Raw genomic sequence first — 18066 nt, forward strand, 5'->3', positions numbered from 1 at the left:
GATGTGTCACTGACGACTGACTTTTGGGGGGTGAGATCACACCCCTTCTCCTCAACCAAAACTCTTCCCTGTTTCTGAAATACACATAAATGTATGTGAATGGCTCTGATAAGCATTGAGACTTCTATTGTTTTCCTTAAGAGACGGGGTGGTTTTAACCAAAAGCAAAGAATGAGAATTTTATTTATAATGCATGTCTGGCTGCTTTTGCTGAAGGTCAGGCAGACAAAAGAGGCTGTTGCTGGGGAAGCCCTGAGTGCCACTCCAGCAGTTCTCTCCCCTGTCTTGCAGCTTGCCAGTGCTCCCGGGAGGGGTCCCTGCATGGCACCTGTGAGCAGGACACGGGGCAGTGCAGCTGCCGGCCCAAGGTGACAGGACTGCGCTGTGACAGCTGCGTGCCTGGCGCCTACGGCTTCCCCCACTGCCAAGGTAGCCCCTTTTCCCTGGTCTCTTGGCACACTCCAGTCTCTTGGGTGCTGGTAAATGTGTTTATCATCCCCCAAAATCTTTGCAAGGGGAGAAATAACCCCAGTTAGGGATAGCTGGGGGCTGGGCTAGCACTATAAATATGTTCTTTCACCCCTCTTTTCTAGTGGGCTCCTGTAACCCAGCAGGGTTGGAGACTGCAGATCCCTCGCTGGCCCCAGTGAGTATGAAATGAACCTACCACAACCCCTGCAGGTCATTTTGTATGATCTGCTTTATCTCTTTATGGACCAAGTCCAAAAATCTCAGCCAGAGCAGCAGACCCCACATTCAACCAGTGTGCTACAAATTCTCACCTGCTCTTTTCTCCCTCTGCCTTTCCCCAGGGCTCCTGTGCGTGTCGGGCGTACGTGGAAGGCCCAGCTTGTGACAGATGCAAGCCTGGATACTGGAACCTGACTCCAGAGAACCCCTATGGCTGCTTGAGTAAGGAAATGGCATTTGTACAGCCCACAAAAGTCCCCTCCACGGTGCAAGAGCCAAACCCAAGCCAGTGAGCACCATCACTGGAGGACTGGGAGTGATGGCCTTCCTTCCATCTTCACCCAGAAGTGATGTGGTGTCAAAGCTGGAGTCCTCTGGGTGACCCTCACATGGAAAGGGGAAAGGCTGGAGCCTGGAGCTTTTTGCTTGGGATGAAACATAGGGCTCATACAATGAGTTATGCCATTCTCAGCCCTCCCTACAGACACTCGACTTTTCATGGCCAAATATGCAGAAAAGGCAAATGTCTTTGGTAGCTGTGTGCTCAACAATAGCTGTCCAAAATGAAATCTGAGTCCTTGTGCAGGGCTACCTTCTGCTTGACTAGTTCCTGGCTCCTCTTGCCCCAGGCAGTGTCCTCTGGTGTGGTGGGTACTGACCCCATCAGGTTTCTTCTCAGGGGCTGATTGTCCTTCTGGCTTTTTTGTTCATCTCCCTCTCCTCAGGCTGCAAGTGTGACACCAAGGGCACCGTCAGTGGAATCACAGAGTGCCGGCAGGTGGGTTTGTTCTCTGCTTCCAGGCTCCTGTGAGTCTGCTGTGTTGGGAGTGTTCAGCTCTGTCTGTCCCAGCAGCTGCTGGAGACGCCCCAACACTGAGCTCTCAGCACTTGCACCACAATCTGGGCTTGCATGAGAATGTGGGATTAAGACCTGTCATAAATTAGGCACCTAAATATTTCTGGGTCTGTCCCAGGATGCCTGGATTGTTGTTTGCCTGCGTTGTTGGGTAATTTAAGTTATCTGGCCCTTATCTGGCCCACCCACACGCAGGAAGCCGTGTGGAGTACGAATCTCAAGCTGCTGCTTCTGCAGTGTCTCAGACCAGAACCCAAATAACTGAGGAACAGCTTAGCCATGACAAGCAACAGGAGGGAATGAGTTTCCGTGCCTGCTTCTCTCCCAGGGCGATGGGCAGTGCTTCTGCAAAGCCAACGTGTGTGGGCAGTTCTGCTCGGCCTGCAAGGACGGCTACTTCAACATGGAGAACGCAAATTACTTTGGCTGCCAAGGTGAGCCCCTTATGTGATGGGTTTGGTGAGTGAGGGGGGCCGCAAGAAATTGCCCCACTGCACAGACTGACTGGTTGGTGACCGTGGAGGAAAAGGGCAAGAGATGTCCCACCTTCTCTTTTGGGTCATCATTTCTGGGGTGATGCAGTTCAGTGCTGGGTAGATGGTTGGAATTCGATGGTCTTTTTGTCTTTTCCAACCTTGATTCTGTGGTTCTATACCACAGCCCAGAGCATGGGCTGGGAATTGCTGTGGCTCTGGAGACCTGAGGTCATGCTTTTCCACTATTGGACACGGGTCTGTCAGGCTGGGGAGCGAACAGCCAGGTGAGGTACCCCTGTGGGTACCAGAAACTGCTGTGTTGGAGCCACTGGTCACATCCTTGCAGCAGTGCCCCTTCCTCCTGCTGGGAGAGGCTGGACATGGATACCTGGGGGTGGCCACTCTCCAGGGAAGAGGTGAAGGAGGAGATGGGGCTGCTCTGAGCTGGTGGCAGGGCTGCAGCGCCGGCCGTGAGGGTTTGCAGACCTTGTTCCATCAGCCGCCTGGAAATAGCTCGGAGCTGAGGTGGAAGAAGAGCCGATCCAAGTGGGGCTGGGGCCAAATATGAAAACGGATACAATGGAATAAAAATAGTGGCCCCAGGCTCCCTGCCTGCTGGGATGTGCCTTTGATTAGCGACCAGGAGCTCGTTAGCACGGCGGGAATGTAAACAGGCGCTTCCTGCCCGCAGGCTGCCGGTGCGACGTCGGCGGGGCCCTGGGACCGTCCTGCGAGGAGCGGAGCGGAGCCTGTCGCTGCCGGCAGAGCACTCGGGGTCCCACCTGCACCCAGTAAGTGCACCTGGGCATGCTCTGCCTCCCACCGTGTCCTCTGCCACCGCGGGGACGGGGACCTCATCGTCCGGGCTGCTGGCACATCAGCCTGGCGGAGGTGTCCTCTCGCTGCTCCCTCTGGGTACCCACAGGTGACGGTGTTCTCTCTTCCCCAGACCAGCACAGGACCATTATTTCCCTGACCTTCACCACTTGAAGTTCGAGCTGGAGGAGGGCACCACGCCGTCCGGCCGGGCTGTGCGCTTTGGCTACAACCCCTTGGAGTTCGAGGGCTTCAGCTGGCGGGGCTATGCGCAGATGTCCTCCATCCAGGTACGCCTGGTGGCTGCAGCCCAGCCCGGCTCCCCCCGGGGAGGATGTGGCTGCTGGAGGACTGGATGTGCTTTCGGCACACGTCTTTCGTCCCAAGTGCTCCTGGAACCCCCAAAGTCACAGGCTGGCCAACATAAACAGCACAGTGTATATATAGCCTGTTTGTGCAGATATTTCCTGTAGTGCTGGGGGTGGCATAGACTGATGAGGGGAAAGATCCTAGACTGGGAATCCCATGATATCCTAATCTATTTAGACAAAGGTGGTAGCATGGTGATTACTTACAGGGATGTCTATAAACACTGTCTCTCAGTTTCCTTGTTCCTCTTTCAACTGACTCTGCATAACCTTTCCTCCCTTTTCCAAAAATAAGTATCTCCTCCTCAGCTGCCATGTTCTGCTTGTTACCCTCCAGCCTTTGCCCTTGCTGTTAGCTGGTTTGCTGTAACAATGGTTTATGCTAACCTGGAATTGTGTAAGTCCTAGAAGTGAAGTTCTTTCTTCTGTTGACTCTTTTTCTCTCCTTGGTGGTTTCTTCTGCATGGCCTCTGCGAAGTGTGTGCACGTTTGGGGATGGAGTACAGGGCAGTGATTCTCTGACAGTCTTGTTCCATGTAAGATGCTCCTTACTCTGGTGCATGTGTTTTCAGTTCTCTTCACAGTTTTGTGTTTAGGTGAAATAACAGAGGGGCTGTTTCCACTGAATTTTAGTTAGGAGCTAAGCAGTGAAGTCCTGTGGGCCTCCCTTGAGAAAATCAAAGGATGGAGCTCATGCTCCAGCTCATAGCTGCAGTGTTGCATATAACATTGGTATTTGGGCTAGAAATGGACCTTGATAGAAGGGCTGGCATGTGGCTTTCGTCTGGCAGGTCTCACCTATAATCTGTTGCCATCAAAACCCTTCCAGTTTGCTCTCCATGGGAAGAAGGTGTGTAACTGGAGCTTTGGAGAGCACAGCCCTCGTTAGAAGTCTCCCTGGGCAGGAGGTTACTTAAGCCTCTCTTTGAAATGGGTCAGACTTGAGCATCTCCTTAGCTGGGGTCTTGCCAAGCAGAGTCCAGGCTGGGGGAGAGCAGATGTGCTGTCAGTCCATTAGCCCTGCTGGTCCTTAGCACTGCACATTCCTGAGGGCGAGGCACCAGCTCAATTCCAGCCTCTTCTGTAGGCAACTGGGCAGAGCCCCATGAATACAGGGGCAGGAGTTTGGTACCTGGTGGCTGGTTGCAGCACACTAAACACTGAGAACAAAAGCAACAACTTCCTATAACCTTTCCCGTGTAATTGTACGTGCCCCAGGACAGACGAGCCACCCTGCTGTGCCACGGGTGTGATCACAGCCTTCCCACCCCCTTCCACAGGCAGGTTTCTCCCTCGGTGGCTGGCCCCAAGTGTCCCCAAAGTGAGGGGCAGTGTCCCAAGGTGCTGTGAGCAGTAGGGTGCGTGTGCTTGTCTCCTCTCGCGCTGTGGCATGTTGCTTTGGGAGCCGTGAGCCGAGGGCTGCGCTTGGGCTGGCAGCGTGGGCGGTGGAGGTAACTGAAGGTGTGCTCTGCTTCTCTCCCCTTTCTCTCTCCCACCAGCCCAAGGTAGTGGTGACTCTCAATGTGACCTCCCCCGACCTCTTCCGCCTCGTCTTCCGCTACGTCAGCCGGGGGCCCGCCAGTGTGGAAGGGAGGGTCTCGGTCGTTGAGGAAGGAAAGTTTAATGTTTGTGGCAACTGTAAGTGCATTTTTCACTTCTAGACTAACTCAGAGCATCCCACGCTGCGACACTGCTCCTCTGCCCCTTCTCCTGGCCCGAGGTGTGTCTGTCCCGAGTGTGCCCGTGTCAGGCGGCCGGCCAGAGCCGTGGGCTGGCGAGGGAGGGGGAAGAGAGGCAGGCAGGCAGGCAGGTAGGGCAGGCGGGTCAGGCCCTCCCCAGGGCGGGTGGGCGCTCAGGAGCTGCCCCCCCAGTGATGTGTGCCCCGTGTGCTCTTTTGCTTTTGCAGAATAAAATCAGAGTCACTGTAGACGTGAAGGAGGCAGAGCTCTATCTGTTCCATGTCATCCTGAGGTATATTAATTCAGGAGGGGCCACTGTGTATGGCAAAATTACAGCTTATCAGCCACGAAGGAGAGGTAAGGATCCCAGACTGCTCTGCTTCCCTGTGCCATCGCCACCTCCTCCCCATCCCAGGCAACCTTCTGCATCATCCTTTCCAGAAGACGCTTCCATGTGGCTTTCCCCGTTAGTCCTGCTCTCCCAGTTGAAAGGCTGATTTGAGTTTGCAGCCCCCTTTATTTACCAAAGCAGGACTGATACCAGCCAGGCTGCTGGGACACAAAGCTCTTGTACAATTCCATACAACCTTTCCAGCACAGGACCAGATCACCCCAGTGCCCCAGGCAAAACTGAGCTGACTTTCCACAAAAGCAGAATGGTTCCAAACTTTGGCAGCTGGATGTGGTTTTATTTACCAGATGCCCTGACGTGGCAGTCCTGCCTTTCCTGTGTGCTTCTCCCAAACCAGGGACTTGGCTGCTGGCTTCACACGTGCCGTGGGGCTTGGGAGTGCCGTGGAATTACACATCTTACACAGGCATTGCACTCTGGTGCAGTGTCCTCTCACCAAACTGTGAGCTGCTGGAGAGGAGCCACCAAAAGATGTCTGAACAAGCCTAGAAATCTGGACAGCAAATTTTCTGGGAAACAATCTGAGCAAGACTACATGGGAACACAGCTGAGGCCATGGTGGGTGGTTGGCTGGTTGATTTTACCCCTTCGGATACCACAGCCACACTGTCCTGCTGAGGCTCTTCCTCCAGACCACACATCCACAGCACAAGGCTGTCAACACTACCTACCTAATTTATCAGTGCGTGAAGTTCTCTCCTCTGTCTTGAGTTGAGATAGGTTCTGCCTTTGATGTGATCAACAAGGTTTGAAGTGGCAAAATATTATTTTTCTGCCTTCTATTTTTTTCTTTTTGAGAGGAAAAATGGCTTATTTTTTATGTCAAGCCATATTACACAGCAGAAGAACAAGAAGAGCAGGAGCCATGGTCTTGTTTTGGGATCCTATCACAGGTCAGGAAGTATATTTTAATCTGTCCTGTCCAAGCAGCAGAGCTCATTTGCCTTAAAAAGTGCTTCACTTCTTGTGCAGAAGCAACGTGATTTTTCTAGTGCTGAAGGCAAGCAGCCAAACTGGTGCACCAAGAGCAGGATGGTACCATCCTTGGGAGGCATGAGGAATGCTGAGCCACCTCGTGTCTGGATGGAAAGGGCTTCACATGGCAAAGAACAAGCAGCCTGGAAAGAAGCTGGAAGATGTGGCTTGCAAAAGGGAAAGCCTTTTCCAAGTATGGGATTTCAGCCTGGTTTTTCCACTCTGCCTCCAGAAGCTGTCTCAGTTGGAGCTGTGTATTGCCTCAAAGGGATCTGAAACTTCAGCCTGTCAGTAAATCTACCCCAGTGCCAGTTCAGGGAAATCTGTTCACTCCTTGAATCCTCACCTCTGCTTCCCGTCTGCAAAAGTGAGGTCCCAGCCTCAGCGGATGCCAGGCATGTCACAAAGCTGCCACACATGGGAAGGGGTTATTGACCATCCCAGCAGTAGCAGAAGCCCTTGCTTTAGCTTCTGGCCCTGTGTGTTGTGCCTTGATGTCCATGCATCACACCAGGACAGTCAGTGTGCCACATTCTCCACTTCCTTCTTCACCTCCTCTGCTCGCCGTGCAGCCATTCCCGGTGAATCCCCCTCACCTGTGCTCTTCAAAAGCTCCTGACCTGCTGGGCAGGCACACAGTCTGCTTCTAGGTGCTCTACTGTGATTGCATCCATTAATGAAGAGCTTGTGGGTCTGTCAGATGAGCCAAGAAGCTGTTCAGCAGCAGCAGGATCGGGCCTTGCACCCATTCTCTTCTGTCAGTTTAAAATAATGTCCAAATCTCGAGTGCAGAGTCTGTGGTTGGCAGGAAGAAAGGCAGGAGCACACCTTGGGGGCCTGAGAGTTTGCCAGAAGACAGGTGTCTGGCCTGTGGAGCTGGGGTCAGAATTTCCCTGAGGAAAAACGTATCTGGGCAATTCTTTGTGTCTGTCTCAGGATTAACTCTTCACAGATGAGTCCCTTCCTTTTCTAGCTAGCAAAATGCTCCTTGGCTTGCAACACTCTGTGTTTGGTAGTCTGGGGATGCAGAGCACACTGTGAGAGCTCTGGATTTGCATTAAGGACTGCAGTGATTTATATTTATTTCTCCCATTAGGCTGTTGAGCAGATTGAGAGTGGATGTCTGTGTTCCAGGACAGTGTGGGATTGTGGTTCACTGAGAGAGTGGGAACCTGTCACTCTCCACTGCACCACAAAGCTGCTTCCCTGAGCGTATCCTCCCACGTCCAGCCCCAGGTTTTCCATTCCAGGTCCCTTCACAGCCTCTCATCCCTCCCATTCCAGGTACAGAGCAGACCAAGCAGATTGTCTTTGCTCCCAGCACGGAGCCAGCCTTTGTCACTGTGCCCCAGAACAGCTTCGGGGAGCCCTTCGTACTCAACCCCAGCACCTGGTCCCTGGTTGTTGAGGCACAGGGTGTGCTGCTGGTAAGGCCCTGTGCTCCACCCACCACGGGGGCTTCAGCAGCTCCCTGGGGACAAGTGTCCCAGGCATAACACCTCTCCCATCTCTCCTCCAGGACTATCTGGTTTTGCTGCCCAGCTCATACTACGAAGCACCAATCCTGCAGCTGAAGGTCACGGAGCCCTGTGTCTACCAGCCAGCCCCTGAACAAGCCACCCAGAAGTAAGGATCTGCACATCCCTGTGCTGTGTGGGGCTTGCTCGGCTCCTCTTGGCCTGGGGTTAAGGAATATACACAGTCCAGAGTCAGTGATGCAGTCAAACTGCTCGTAGAGCACTTGGCTGTGGCAAATAAAGCTTGTAGAGCCTGCACTGGCCCAGAAAGCCAACCCATAGGTCTCCTCATCCGTGACACAGCCAGTCTGTGTTTTCTCATGGACCCTGCAGGGCCAGCTCACCCAGTGGCACCGTAGCCCACCTCTCTGCTAGGGATTCCCAGTGCCAGGCTGTGTGTGTCCTCAGAAATGGCTGCCATGAGTAGGTTTTGATGGATTATTTAAAATGAACAGAGTCTGGCAGTGTTTGGAGCATCCTGATGTATCTGCTTGCCCAGCACCTCTTGTCCATGTTGGCAAGAAGGCTGGCTGGGCTCTGGACACTCTCTGGGTTTTCCCATCATAGTAGTGGGTTCCCAGGATAAAACCCATTGCCAGGGGAGAAGTTTTTTGTTGTTACTGCTCTCCCTGGTCCTGTAATGCCCAGTCCCTTGCTCCCCACTGCCCAGAGCTGCTCCTTGGCCCTCCTGATAGACCAAAGCCTTTTGCAAACTTGGCTGGACCTAGGCTGTGTGGGTGCTCTCAACTTTTATAATCACAATGTAACTTTTTACTTCACTTTTTTTGTGTGTGTGTGTGTGTGTTTCCAGCTGCCTCTTGTACAAGTACCTGTCCATGGAGGGCTTCCCTGCCGTGGCAGGGCTGGATGCAGTGTGCAGGCTGGACAACCGGCTCCCCAGGCCGTGTCCCACGGAGCAGCTCACCCCCTCCCACCCCCCCATGGCCACCTGCAGTGGCACTGATGTGAGTGGCACTTCTGCTTTGTCACCATCTCTGGATGTGTTTGAAAAAAGACTGGACGTGGCACTTGGTGCTATGGTCTAGTTGTGGTGTCAGGGCATAGGTTGGACTTGATGATCTTAGAGGTCTCTTCCAACCTCACTATTCTGTGATTCTGTGATTCTGTCCCCTTCCTGGCCACTGCAGCGCTTATCCCCCTGCCCCCCTGTCTGGGGCTTTGCCTACACCTGGGCAGGTGAGCAGAAAGGCTTTACAGCCGTGCAGCTGTGTGCTTGTGTGCCCTGCTCAAGGCACCCAAACCCAGAGTCTCACGTGTAAAGTTTGCGAGGATTTGATGAGATTTGACGCGTTGTCCCCTGAGCTGCAGAGGAGGCTGGTTTGTAGCATCCTGCACACACTCCCTCAGTCATCCCTGTGTCCTCCAGGTGGAAGTGCAGCTGTCCCTGCCCGTGGCCCAGCCTGGGAAGTACGTGCTGCTGGTGGAATATGCCAACACCAACGCCCTGCAGACCGTGGGCATCGCCGTGAGCTCGCCGCCCTCGGCCACGCAGCAGGGCACGTTCACCTTCTACCCCTGTGCCTACAGGTATGGGCACCTCAGGGGAGAAAGGGTCCAGTTCTCTGCCGTGCCAAGGACAGCTTCCCCTCCGGCTGAACTTTTTTGGGTTTACCACGTAAACAAAGAAGGTTCAGTGTTGTCCAGCTAAGCTCTGTGTGTCCGGACTCATTCTAGCTGGACACAGATTTTAGTGGCTGGCCATCCCATTTCAGGGAAGTGTGTATCTGCCTCTGCCAGGAGATAATTTTGTGTATCTGTTTACAGCTGAATGTGTTGGTAGGGACCTTGACTTAGGGAATGACCTACAGGCAGGTTTATTGGAGACAGGTCAAACCCTGTCTGGCTTCAGATTGCAAACTTTGCAGTAGGAAACAAATGTTTGGGGTGTCCTTGGAAAACTTTGCTCTTGTGAGCAGCCAGAAAAAACACCAGAAGATTTCCAGGGACTTTGTGTAAATCCCCTCAGGACATAGAGCTGGCAGGACAAGAAATGGGTCATGACCCTGTGCAAGGCTGATTTCAAAATGTGTGTTTCTCTTACAGTTTCCTTTGTCGAGGGATTGCTGTAGATTCCCAGAGTCGAATGGCAACTTTTGAACTCACCTCAGAGGCCACTGTTCGTTTCACCTCTGATCTGGCTGATTTCTTCTTGGTAAGGCTCCTCCGAGGGCAGCTCTGTCAGCAAGTCTCAGAGAGGAAAGGCTGGACTGGGACCCAGCCTGTAGAAGGATTTTCTAATTTTGTTTGGATTGGGATCTCAGATCTTAGTCTGGGTTTTCTGGTCCTGATTGGACTGGATACTGGATGATAGTCTGTGTCACAACCGGTCCAAGTGGAGGATGTGGTCAGTGAGGTGTTTTGAAGTAGATCATGGGACTGGGAGTGGGGAGGAGATGGGGAGAAGCTGCTACTCTTGCAGAGGGAGCTCTGTAGCAGTGGGGCAGTTCCTTTTCTGTCTGGAAGACATTCCTTGTTTAGCCAAGGACGGAAGAGTCCCATCCATATGTGGAGCTCCTAAATGCCATAAGGCTCATGCTAAGGGGTGAGGGGCAGTAAGCAGAGGAGGGACTGCCATGCCTTAGCTGAAGTGCCTGCTGGGCACAGGGACAGCGGTGGCTCCCGTGGCAGAGGCTGTCACATAACCAGGTGTCTCTCTCCTGTGGGCAGCACAAAGTGTACCTGATCCCTGCTGCACAGTTCACCGTGGAGCTCATCGAGCCGAGGGTGCACTGCATCAGTGTCCATGGCACCTTCTCATCCAACAGGTGAGGGTCTCAGGTCCCCCTTAGCTTTAGCATCAGTCAGTGGGACTATTTCCAAAAACATTTGCTTGTCCCGCTTCCCTCAGGCTCAGAGACTTTTTTAAGTCCTTGATGAAGAAATCTCTGGCTGAGGTGAAGCTCCTTGCTTGTGTCCTCTGAGCACAGGCTGGGATCAGACTGATGGTCCTGTACCTGACCCCCACTCTGCCTCCTGGGGTAGCCAGTCAAGTGTAGTTCCAAACAGGCATTCCTGTGCTTGCTCACATACAGCAAGACCCTCTCTGTATCCAAATGTTTGATGCTGCTTCACATAAATATTTGCAGAGGAATTGGCCCATGCCAGGCTCCTGTTCTTCCTGCTGAGCCCATATCCCGGAGCCCCAGGGGTGCTGTAGTGAGCTGTCCCTCAGCAGGCACATGCTGTGATCCACCAGGAGTTACAAGGCGTGCTTCCCTCCTCTCTTTCTTTCTGCACATACTCACATCCTGTTTACTCCTTGTTTTTCAGCAGCTCCTGTGTCCCCTCAAGGTTCCTGAAGCTTTCTCAGTCAATCATTTTGGAGGGGGCCCAGGCTCTGCCCATTGCCCCAGAGGTGCCCCTGGCTCAGGCTGTCCATGTGGCTCCAGCTGGGGTGCCTGTGGAGCCTGCTCCTCGTCCTCCCACAGCCGTGGACCCTACTGCAGAGCTCATCCTCCTGCAGTCCCCACAGGTAGGGGTCAGGCATGGGTTGGGCTGGTTTGCTGGTGCTGTGACACTGGACCACTGGGGTAGGGAGAGATTTTCCTTACCTGTTGATAAATGCTTTATCAGTTAGCATTTTCAGAATTTAATCTGAGCTTTAAACTTCTCCCTGAACTTGTAATTCCTGTGGACTCACCTGTCTTAGCTTTATCCAACCCTCTGGGATCCCAGGAACAGCTTTTCAGGTGTCAGCATCAGAGGGGAGAGAGTGTGGAGTCAGGGGGGGCTTGATTCACTGAACTCTCAAGACCTGTGCAGTAAGAGCACAAATCTGTGCAATAATTGAAGAACATCCCAGCTGTGGGTGCAGGTGTCAGACGTGGGTTTTTGTCTGTGTTCTCCCGTTTGGGGCAGGCTGCAGTGGTGTTTAACAGCCGCATCCAGACCCTGGGGCGCTACGCCTTCATCCTGCACTTCTACCAGCCCGGCCACCCCACCTTCCCCGTGGAAGTGCTGATCAACGGTGGGCGCATCTGGCAAGGTGAGAAGAGCAGGGACCTGGGGAAGCTGCTGGTTGGCAGAAGCCCTGGAAGTTTGCCATGCCTGAGGCTGACTGTGGCTTCTTTAAGGATTGCAAAAATGAAGCACAACTGACTTAGCCCTTCCAAACTGGGAGGATGGGATGGGGACTCAAGGGACGTGTGAGACCAACACATTTGTTGTCTTTTCAGGTCAGACCAATGCGAATTTCTGCCCTCATGGCTACGGGTGTCGGAGCCTGGTGGTTTCTGAGGACCAAATCATCCTGGACGTTACTGATAATGATCTGACTGTGGTTGTTCGAGTGCCAGAGGGCAAGCAGCTGTGGCTGGTGAGCCTCTCTCCAGGAAGCTCCCAGAGCATGCTGGGCAGGCTTCAGCAGAGGGCTTTTCATTGGGTTTTTGTCACTTTGTGACCACAGGAATGTTACCTACCATCACTCATCTCTGAACTACCCTAGAACTTGCAGTCTCCAGCCTTAGTGGTGTGGAATTGAGGGCAGAATTTACAGGGGCAGCTTCTCTATATGACAGTGTCCTTCCTTGTCTGGTTCTGATATCAAAACCAGGCAGAAATCGAAGCTGTTATTTTGCATACATAGTTTGTGATAATCCAGAATAAGTCTTATTCCTGCTCTAGCAATATTTTAAACCCGCCTAACATTGTTTGTTCAGGCGGGCCTAATGGTGAGAGTTATTCTCAGTCAGCAGGACTAGAAGGTTGACCAAAATTTGGGTAAATGGCTGAAAGACAGAATTGGAACCCAGGTGCCTTTATGTGTAGAAATTTCAGATTATAAAGATTGCCTCCCTGCTGAGGCACAGCCAGTGTTGTGCTCTGGGGGTATTCTGCCTGGTTTTAGTCCAGTGAATTTGTGCTGTTCCTCATGTGGAGCTTTAGGTTGAATGGACCCTGATGGACAGACCTCAGTAGAGAGGTGACTCCTGGTCTTTGCAGTACTTGGTGTGTTGTGTTCTGTCCCAGCAAGTCATGAAAGCTTAAAGGTGCACTTGGACTTTGGAGTAATTTTGGATGGTGCTTGTCAGTCTGAGCTGGCTCACGCAGCTCGCCCTTGCTTTGCAGGATTACATCCTTGTGGTGCCTGAGGACAGCTACACCTCCCAGTACCTGCAGGAGGAACCCCTGGACAAGTCCTATGATTTCATCAGCAGCTGTGGCATCAACAGCTTCTACATCAAGTGAGATGCTTGGCTCTGGGTGCTCGCTCCTCAGGGAGCAGCACCCCTTCCCTTCATGTGTGGCAGGGAGAGGATGGTTGAGGTTTTCCCTCTGTTGACGTCACGTGGGTATTTGGGAGCTCTCAGTGTCCCAGGGCTCTCCCTCCCGCTAAGTCCCCGTGGCTGCAGGAGATGCTGGATTTGGGGTGGCGGGGAGGCTGTGGGGATGTGCAGCACTGACCCCTCCCGCCTTGCCCTGCAGCCCCAGCACGTCCTCGAGGTTCTGCCGTGACTCTGCCATCTCGCTGTCCCTCTTCTACAACAACGGGGCGCAGCCGTGCCGCTGCCACGAGGCCGGGGCGCGGGGCAGCCAGTGCCAGCCCTTCGGGGGACAGTGTCCCTGCAAGTCCAACGTCATCGGCCGCGAGTGCTCCCGCTGTGCCACCGGCTACTGGGGCTTCCCCAACTGCAGGCGTGAGTTCCCCGTCCCCTGCTCTGCCTCCGTGCTCTCTGTCCGTTCCCCACCTGCCGTGGGTTCCTGGGTCTGGCTCGCCCCAGCCCAGCCTTTTTCTGCCCCTGCAGCCTGTGACTGCGGGACACGTCTCTGCGATGAAGTGACGGGGCAGTGCATCTGCCCTCCCCACACCCTGAAGCCGGAGTGTGTTGTCTGCGAGCCCCAAACCTTCGGCTGCCACCCCCTCATCGGCTGTGAGGACTGCAACTGCTCCCGGCCCGGCGTGCAGGAGCTGACAGAGCCGGGCTGTGACGTGGACAGTGGGCAGTGCAGGTGAGGGAGCCTTGTCCTGGCACTGGGGATGTCTGGCAGCATCCCTGGTCCCTGCTGGAGTGATGGGACACCTTGGCAAGCTCGAGGGAGGAAATGTGCAGAATGGGGGTGAGGAAAGCTCTGAAAGCTCTTCTGGCTCTTGTGTCCACCCAGGTGCAAGCCCAACATCATCGGGCGACAGTGTGACCTCTGTGCCCCTGGCTACTACCACTACCCTGAGTGCCGGCGCTGTGACTGCCACCAGGCTGGCACCCAAGCCAGCGTGTGTGACCCGGTCACGGGGCAGTGCCACTGCAAGGTCAGTCCCCCGGTGCCTCCATGTGGTGCCTCTCTCTCCTTGGCTCGACTCTGCTGCTCTGGCAGGGGGTGGCAGAGGCTGTGTGTGCCCAGCGTGCCACAGGGAGCAGGGCTGGACAAGCAGAGCTGTGCCTGAGCTGCAGCCAGCCTGCCCCATGGCATGGTGGGTTCAGAGCGCCCTGAAAAGCTCTTATCTCCTCATCCTTCCTGGCCATGAAGTTTCTCTCCTTGGGCTGTCTCTGGGGGCGATGGCCAGTCTGAGTCCAGCCCAGTGTCAGAGCTTCTTGCAGGTGGAGCTGTCAGCCCTATTGGCCCCTGGCTCCATGGCAGCAGAGTAACTCAAAACACCTTCTGAGCTGCCTGCTCCAGCCTCTTTGTAGGGCTTATAAGTGCTTTCTCTAGGTGAATTTAATGTTTGGTGGGTGCTGTACAAGCAAACCTGATTGGGGGACTGCTTTAATGTCTTCCAGCACCACAGCACTTTGCTTTGATCACTCAGCCAGCCATCCCTGTCCTCCACTGAGGCCTTGTGAGAAGCTGCTGACACTGTTGAGCTTTGCTTATCTTTCAGGAAAATGTGGAGGGCCTGAGGTGTGACCAGTGCCGCCTGGGGACATTTTCTTTGGATGCCACCAACCCCAAGGGCTGCACCAAGTGTTTCTGCTTCGGTGCGACCGATCGCTGCCGCAGCGCCGAGAAGCACCGAGCTGAGGTGAGCGGGGCTGGGGCCTCCAGAGCCTGCAGGTCAGGTGTGTTCCCATCCACCTGGCTCCCTGCTGCCCTCGGGTCTCTGTCCTGCATTAATCCTACTGAAGATACCATGAGGAGGGTTATCTTTGACTCCCTGTGGCCATCTCCTGCTTTCAGCCCCTTTTCCTGGTCTCTGGGGTCTCATGTGCTGGGCGGGGGTGATGATCAGCTTTCCTGTGGCTTCATCAGGATGCATGTGAGGTGTGAGTCTGTTGCTCCCCTTTCTGCTGCTCTGGGACCTATTCTTCTGGAGCATCAACACGCAAACACTTTCTGTAACTCTGCTAGAAGACCCAGAGTTGCTCTTCCCCCCCAGTTTGTCGACATGAATAGGTGGCTCTTGCTGAGCAGCGACCGCCAAGAAGTGCCGACAGCTCTGAGCCCACAGGAGCAGCTCGTCACTGCTGACCTCAAAAACCTCCCAGATGCCTACCAGGAGCTCTACTGGGTTGCACCCAACTCCTACCTTGGGGACCAGGTAAGAGAATGGGGCACCACGCTGACCTCGCCAGCAGCTGACATGCAGGCAGTGCTCACGCTCCAGTTGAGCACGGCCATCTCTGTCTTGTCTCAGTGGTGTGGACTTGTACCAACACATGGGATTTGTCTCTCCCTCAGGTTTCCTCCTATGGAGGGCACCTTCGCTATGAGCTGCACTCCAACCCTCGCAGGGGTGACGTGTTCATTCCCATGGAGTCCCGGCCGGACGTGATCTTGAAGGTGCAGCCCGAGAAATGCCCTGGTGCCCCCTGCTAATGCAGGAGCAGGATGAGGTAACGACTGACGCCTTCCTTGCTTTTCCCAGGGCAATCAGATGAGCATCATGTTTCTGGAAGGTGCCTACCCGTCCCTGGGGGAGGCACATCAAGGCCGGCTGCAGCTGGTGGAGGTGAGTTTGCACACACAGGTGAAGTGCTCAGATGGTGCAGGAAAGGACAAGACCTCATGCAGACAGAGGGACAGTTGCTTGGAGCTCAGCATTTTAGGTGCTCCAGGGCTCTTTCACCCATGCAAAGGGGAAAGGTTCCAGCAGCAGGGATGTGGAGGCTGGGTGCACGTTCATTCAGCTGCTTGTGCTTCCTGCCAGTAATGCCAGGTTTTCTCCCACCAGGGTAACTTCAGGCACACAGAGACTCACAACCCTGTGTCCAGAGAGGAGCTCATGATGGTGCTGGCAAACCTGGAGCAGCTGCAGATCCGGGCACTCTTCTCCCAGCTCTCTTCCTCCGTGTCCCTGCGCCGTGTGGTGCTGGAGATGGCCACGGACACGGCCACGGGCATCCGTGCCAGCAATGTGGAGCTGTGCTTCTGCCCAGCTAACTACCAGGGAGACTCCTGCCAGGTTAGGGGGAAGTGGACATGCTGTTCCAGTCACAGGGGTCAGATAGTTATGTGCCAGATGCCTCCAAGCTGGCTCTTGAAGGCTTCAATTAAAATGACAGCTCGGCTTGTTCCAAAGGAAGGAACATTTCCCCATCACAACACCGTGCACTTGGGAGCAGGTTACATCTGTGCAAAAGCTACATCTGCCTTCTTGGAAGGGACATGATGGGGAAAACATTCAGGTGCTGCAGTACCTTGGAATGGGTCCTTCTCTCTGGTCAGTTCTCTCCTGGTTAAAAGGAGCAGGAAGGAGCTGCACTGAAAAATCTTCATTTTTGCTTATAATCTTTTCTCCATCAGTACAACCCAGTGGGAATTCTGTCATGGAAACTAATTTAGTTTCTTTGCTTTTCCCAAAAATATCAGGCTGATTTTCAGATCTGCCTTTTTCTGTCTCTTCAGGAATGTGCTCCAGGTTACTACAGGGACACCAAGGGGCTCTTCCTGGGAAAATGCATCCCCTGCCATTGCAATGGCCACTCAGATCAGTGCCTGCCAGGCTCTGGGATATGCCTTGTAAGTAAACAGTGGAGCAGTGTGATATTTTGGAGTTAGGAGGTCTGTAGCATGTGATTCAAAAGCTCTTTACATACTAACTGGACTGACAGAACCATGCCCGAGTCAGAGCATTGGCTTCACTGTTTCAGTGGTGACCCTGCTCAGGGTCAGCTTAGGGTACAAGGCAGTTTTGGGCTCTCCCAGGAACAGCTGAGGCATCCTGATAGGGAGTTTTTAGTGCATCCACCATTTCTTCTTGTTGGTGCTGAGCCCAGGGCTTGCCTTTTCCTTGCAGAACTGCCAGCACAACACAGAAGGAGACCACTGTGAGCGATGCAAGGACGGCTACATGGGCAGCCCCTCTGCCCAAGAACCCCTGCAGTGTGTTGGGTGCCCATGCCCTCTTTCAGTTGCCTCCAACAAGTAAGCACAAGTAATCCCAGGATGGGATTGCCTGTTTGGCCTCACTGTTTAACCACTGGAGCCACTCCATGCCCCACCAGGGCAGGTGTCCCAAAGCCAGCCTTGTCCTTGTCCCCAAACCGTGATCATGGCCTATTGCCTGAGGCCCCAGCAGCTCACAATGAGTGACCAGCTCCCCTGGCACCACATCAGGAGTAACTGCTCCTCCCTGTGTCCCCATTCTCATTTCAGTTTTGCTGTTGGCTGTGTCCACAAGGGATCAAACATGCAGTGCCTCTGCAAGCCAGGCTACGCTGGACCAAAGTGTGAGCGGTAAGGGGGGTGGCACCCGTGTTGGGGGGCCTCAGACACTAACCCTGTGCAGACACTGCTGTGGCAGAGAAGTTTTCTCCTTAAGGACTGCAGCAGAAACAGCTGACTCTGCCCCTGCGTGCTTTGTTCTGGCAGCATTTCCTTCAGCCTGCAAATGCCCGACTGCTGAAATTCTGTTACTGTGGGCATATGACTTAGGTGTGCTTTGCCTTGACTTGCAGCTTGGGGTAAAGGCATCTTTCTGAGGTATCACAAGGCAAAACACAGAGTGCTCTGAGATCCCTGAGGGCTGCAGCAGTTACAAGTGTTGATGCTCACACTCTTCCAGTTGTGCAACTCCAGTGCAGGGTGCAGGCTCGAGCCGCGGGATCCTCACTCTGTTGTAACTTGTGTTGCTGCAGGTGTGCCCCGGGATATTATGGCAACCCCTTGGTGATCGGCAGCTCGTGCCAGCCCTGTGACTGCAGCGGGAACACGGACCCCAACATGCTGTTCAGCAGCTGTGACTCCCTGACGGGCGCCTGCTCGGGCTGCATGCACCACACGGCCGGCGCGCGCTGCCAGCTCTGCGCGCCCGGCTACTACGGGGACGCCGTGCTGGCCAAGAACTGCACTCGTGAGTGGGGCAGGCTGTCATTTCTGTT

At 54.2% G+C, this 18066-nt stretch overlaps 1 protein-coding gene across 2 annotated transcripts in view; it reads left to right on the forward strand.

Annotated features, from left to right (window-relative positions):
• LAMA5 (laminin subunit alpha 5) overlaps positions 1 to 18066 on the forward strand; it is an 84880-nt gene that overhangs the window by 51787 nt on the left and 15027 nt on the right. Inside the window, exons 16-45 of one of the 2 annotated variants that reach the window (XM_030288688.4) lie at positions 292 to 429; positions 594 to 646; positions 813 to 912; positions 1416 to 1468; positions 1875 to 1980; positions 2714 to 2813; positions 2972 to 3128; positions 4706 to 4844; positions 7557 to 7699; positions 7792 to 7898; positions 8601 to 8754; positions 9177 to 9337; positions 9854 to 9962; positions 10478 to 10575; positions 11081 to 11282; positions 11669 to 11795; positions 11986 to 12125; positions 12878 to 12993; positions 13235 to 13446; positions 13555 to 13759; positions 13913 to 14057; positions 14628 to 14768; positions 15123 to 15284; positions 15425 to 15526; positions 15612 to 15695; positions 15918 to 16148; positions 16592 to 16705; positions 16983 to 17110; positions 17342 to 17422; positions 17824 to 18038. In XM_030288688.4, coding sequence (XP_030144548.4) covers positions 292 to 429; positions 594 to 646; positions 813 to 912; positions 1416 to 1468; positions 1875 to 1980; positions 2714 to 2813; positions 2972 to 3128; positions 4706 to 4844; positions 7557 to 7699; positions 7792 to 7898; positions 8601 to 8754; positions 9177 to 9337; positions 9854 to 9962; positions 10478 to 10575; positions 11081 to 11282; positions 11669 to 11795; positions 11986 to 12125; positions 12878 to 12993; positions 13235 to 13446; positions 13555 to 13759; positions 13913 to 14057; positions 14628 to 14768; positions 15123 to 15284; positions 15425 to 15526; positions 15612 to 15695; positions 15918 to 16148; positions 16592 to 16705; positions 16983 to 17110; positions 17342 to 17422; positions 17824 to 18038 — 4023 coding nt within the window. Of the gene's footprint in view, positions 1 to 291; positions 430 to 593; positions 647 to 812; positions 913 to 1415; positions 1469 to 1874; positions 1981 to 2713; positions 2814 to 2971; positions 3129 to 4705; positions 4845 to 5112; positions 5243 to 7556; positions 7700 to 7791; positions 7899 to 8600; positions 8755 to 9176; positions 9338 to 9853; positions 9963 to 10477; positions 10576 to 11080; positions 11283 to 11668; positions 11796 to 11985; positions 12126 to 12877; positions 12994 to 13234; positions 13447 to 13554; positions 13760 to 13912; positions 14058 to 14627; positions 14769 to 15122; positions 15285 to 15424; positions 15527 to 15611; positions 15696 to 15917; positions 16149 to 16591; positions 16706 to 16982; positions 17111 to 17341; positions 17423 to 17823; positions 18039 to 18066 lie in introns of both variants that reach the window. The other variant, XM_072917164.1, reaches the window with a different exon arrangement.

Source organism: Taeniopygia guttata, chromosome 20 (assembly GCF_048771995.1).
Source record: "Taeniopygia guttata chromosome 20, bTaeGut7.mat, whole genome shotgun sequence".
NCBI classification, from domain to species: domain Eukaryota; kingdom Metazoa; phylum Chordata; class Aves; order Passeriformes; family Estrildidae; genus Taeniopygia; species Taeniopygia guttata.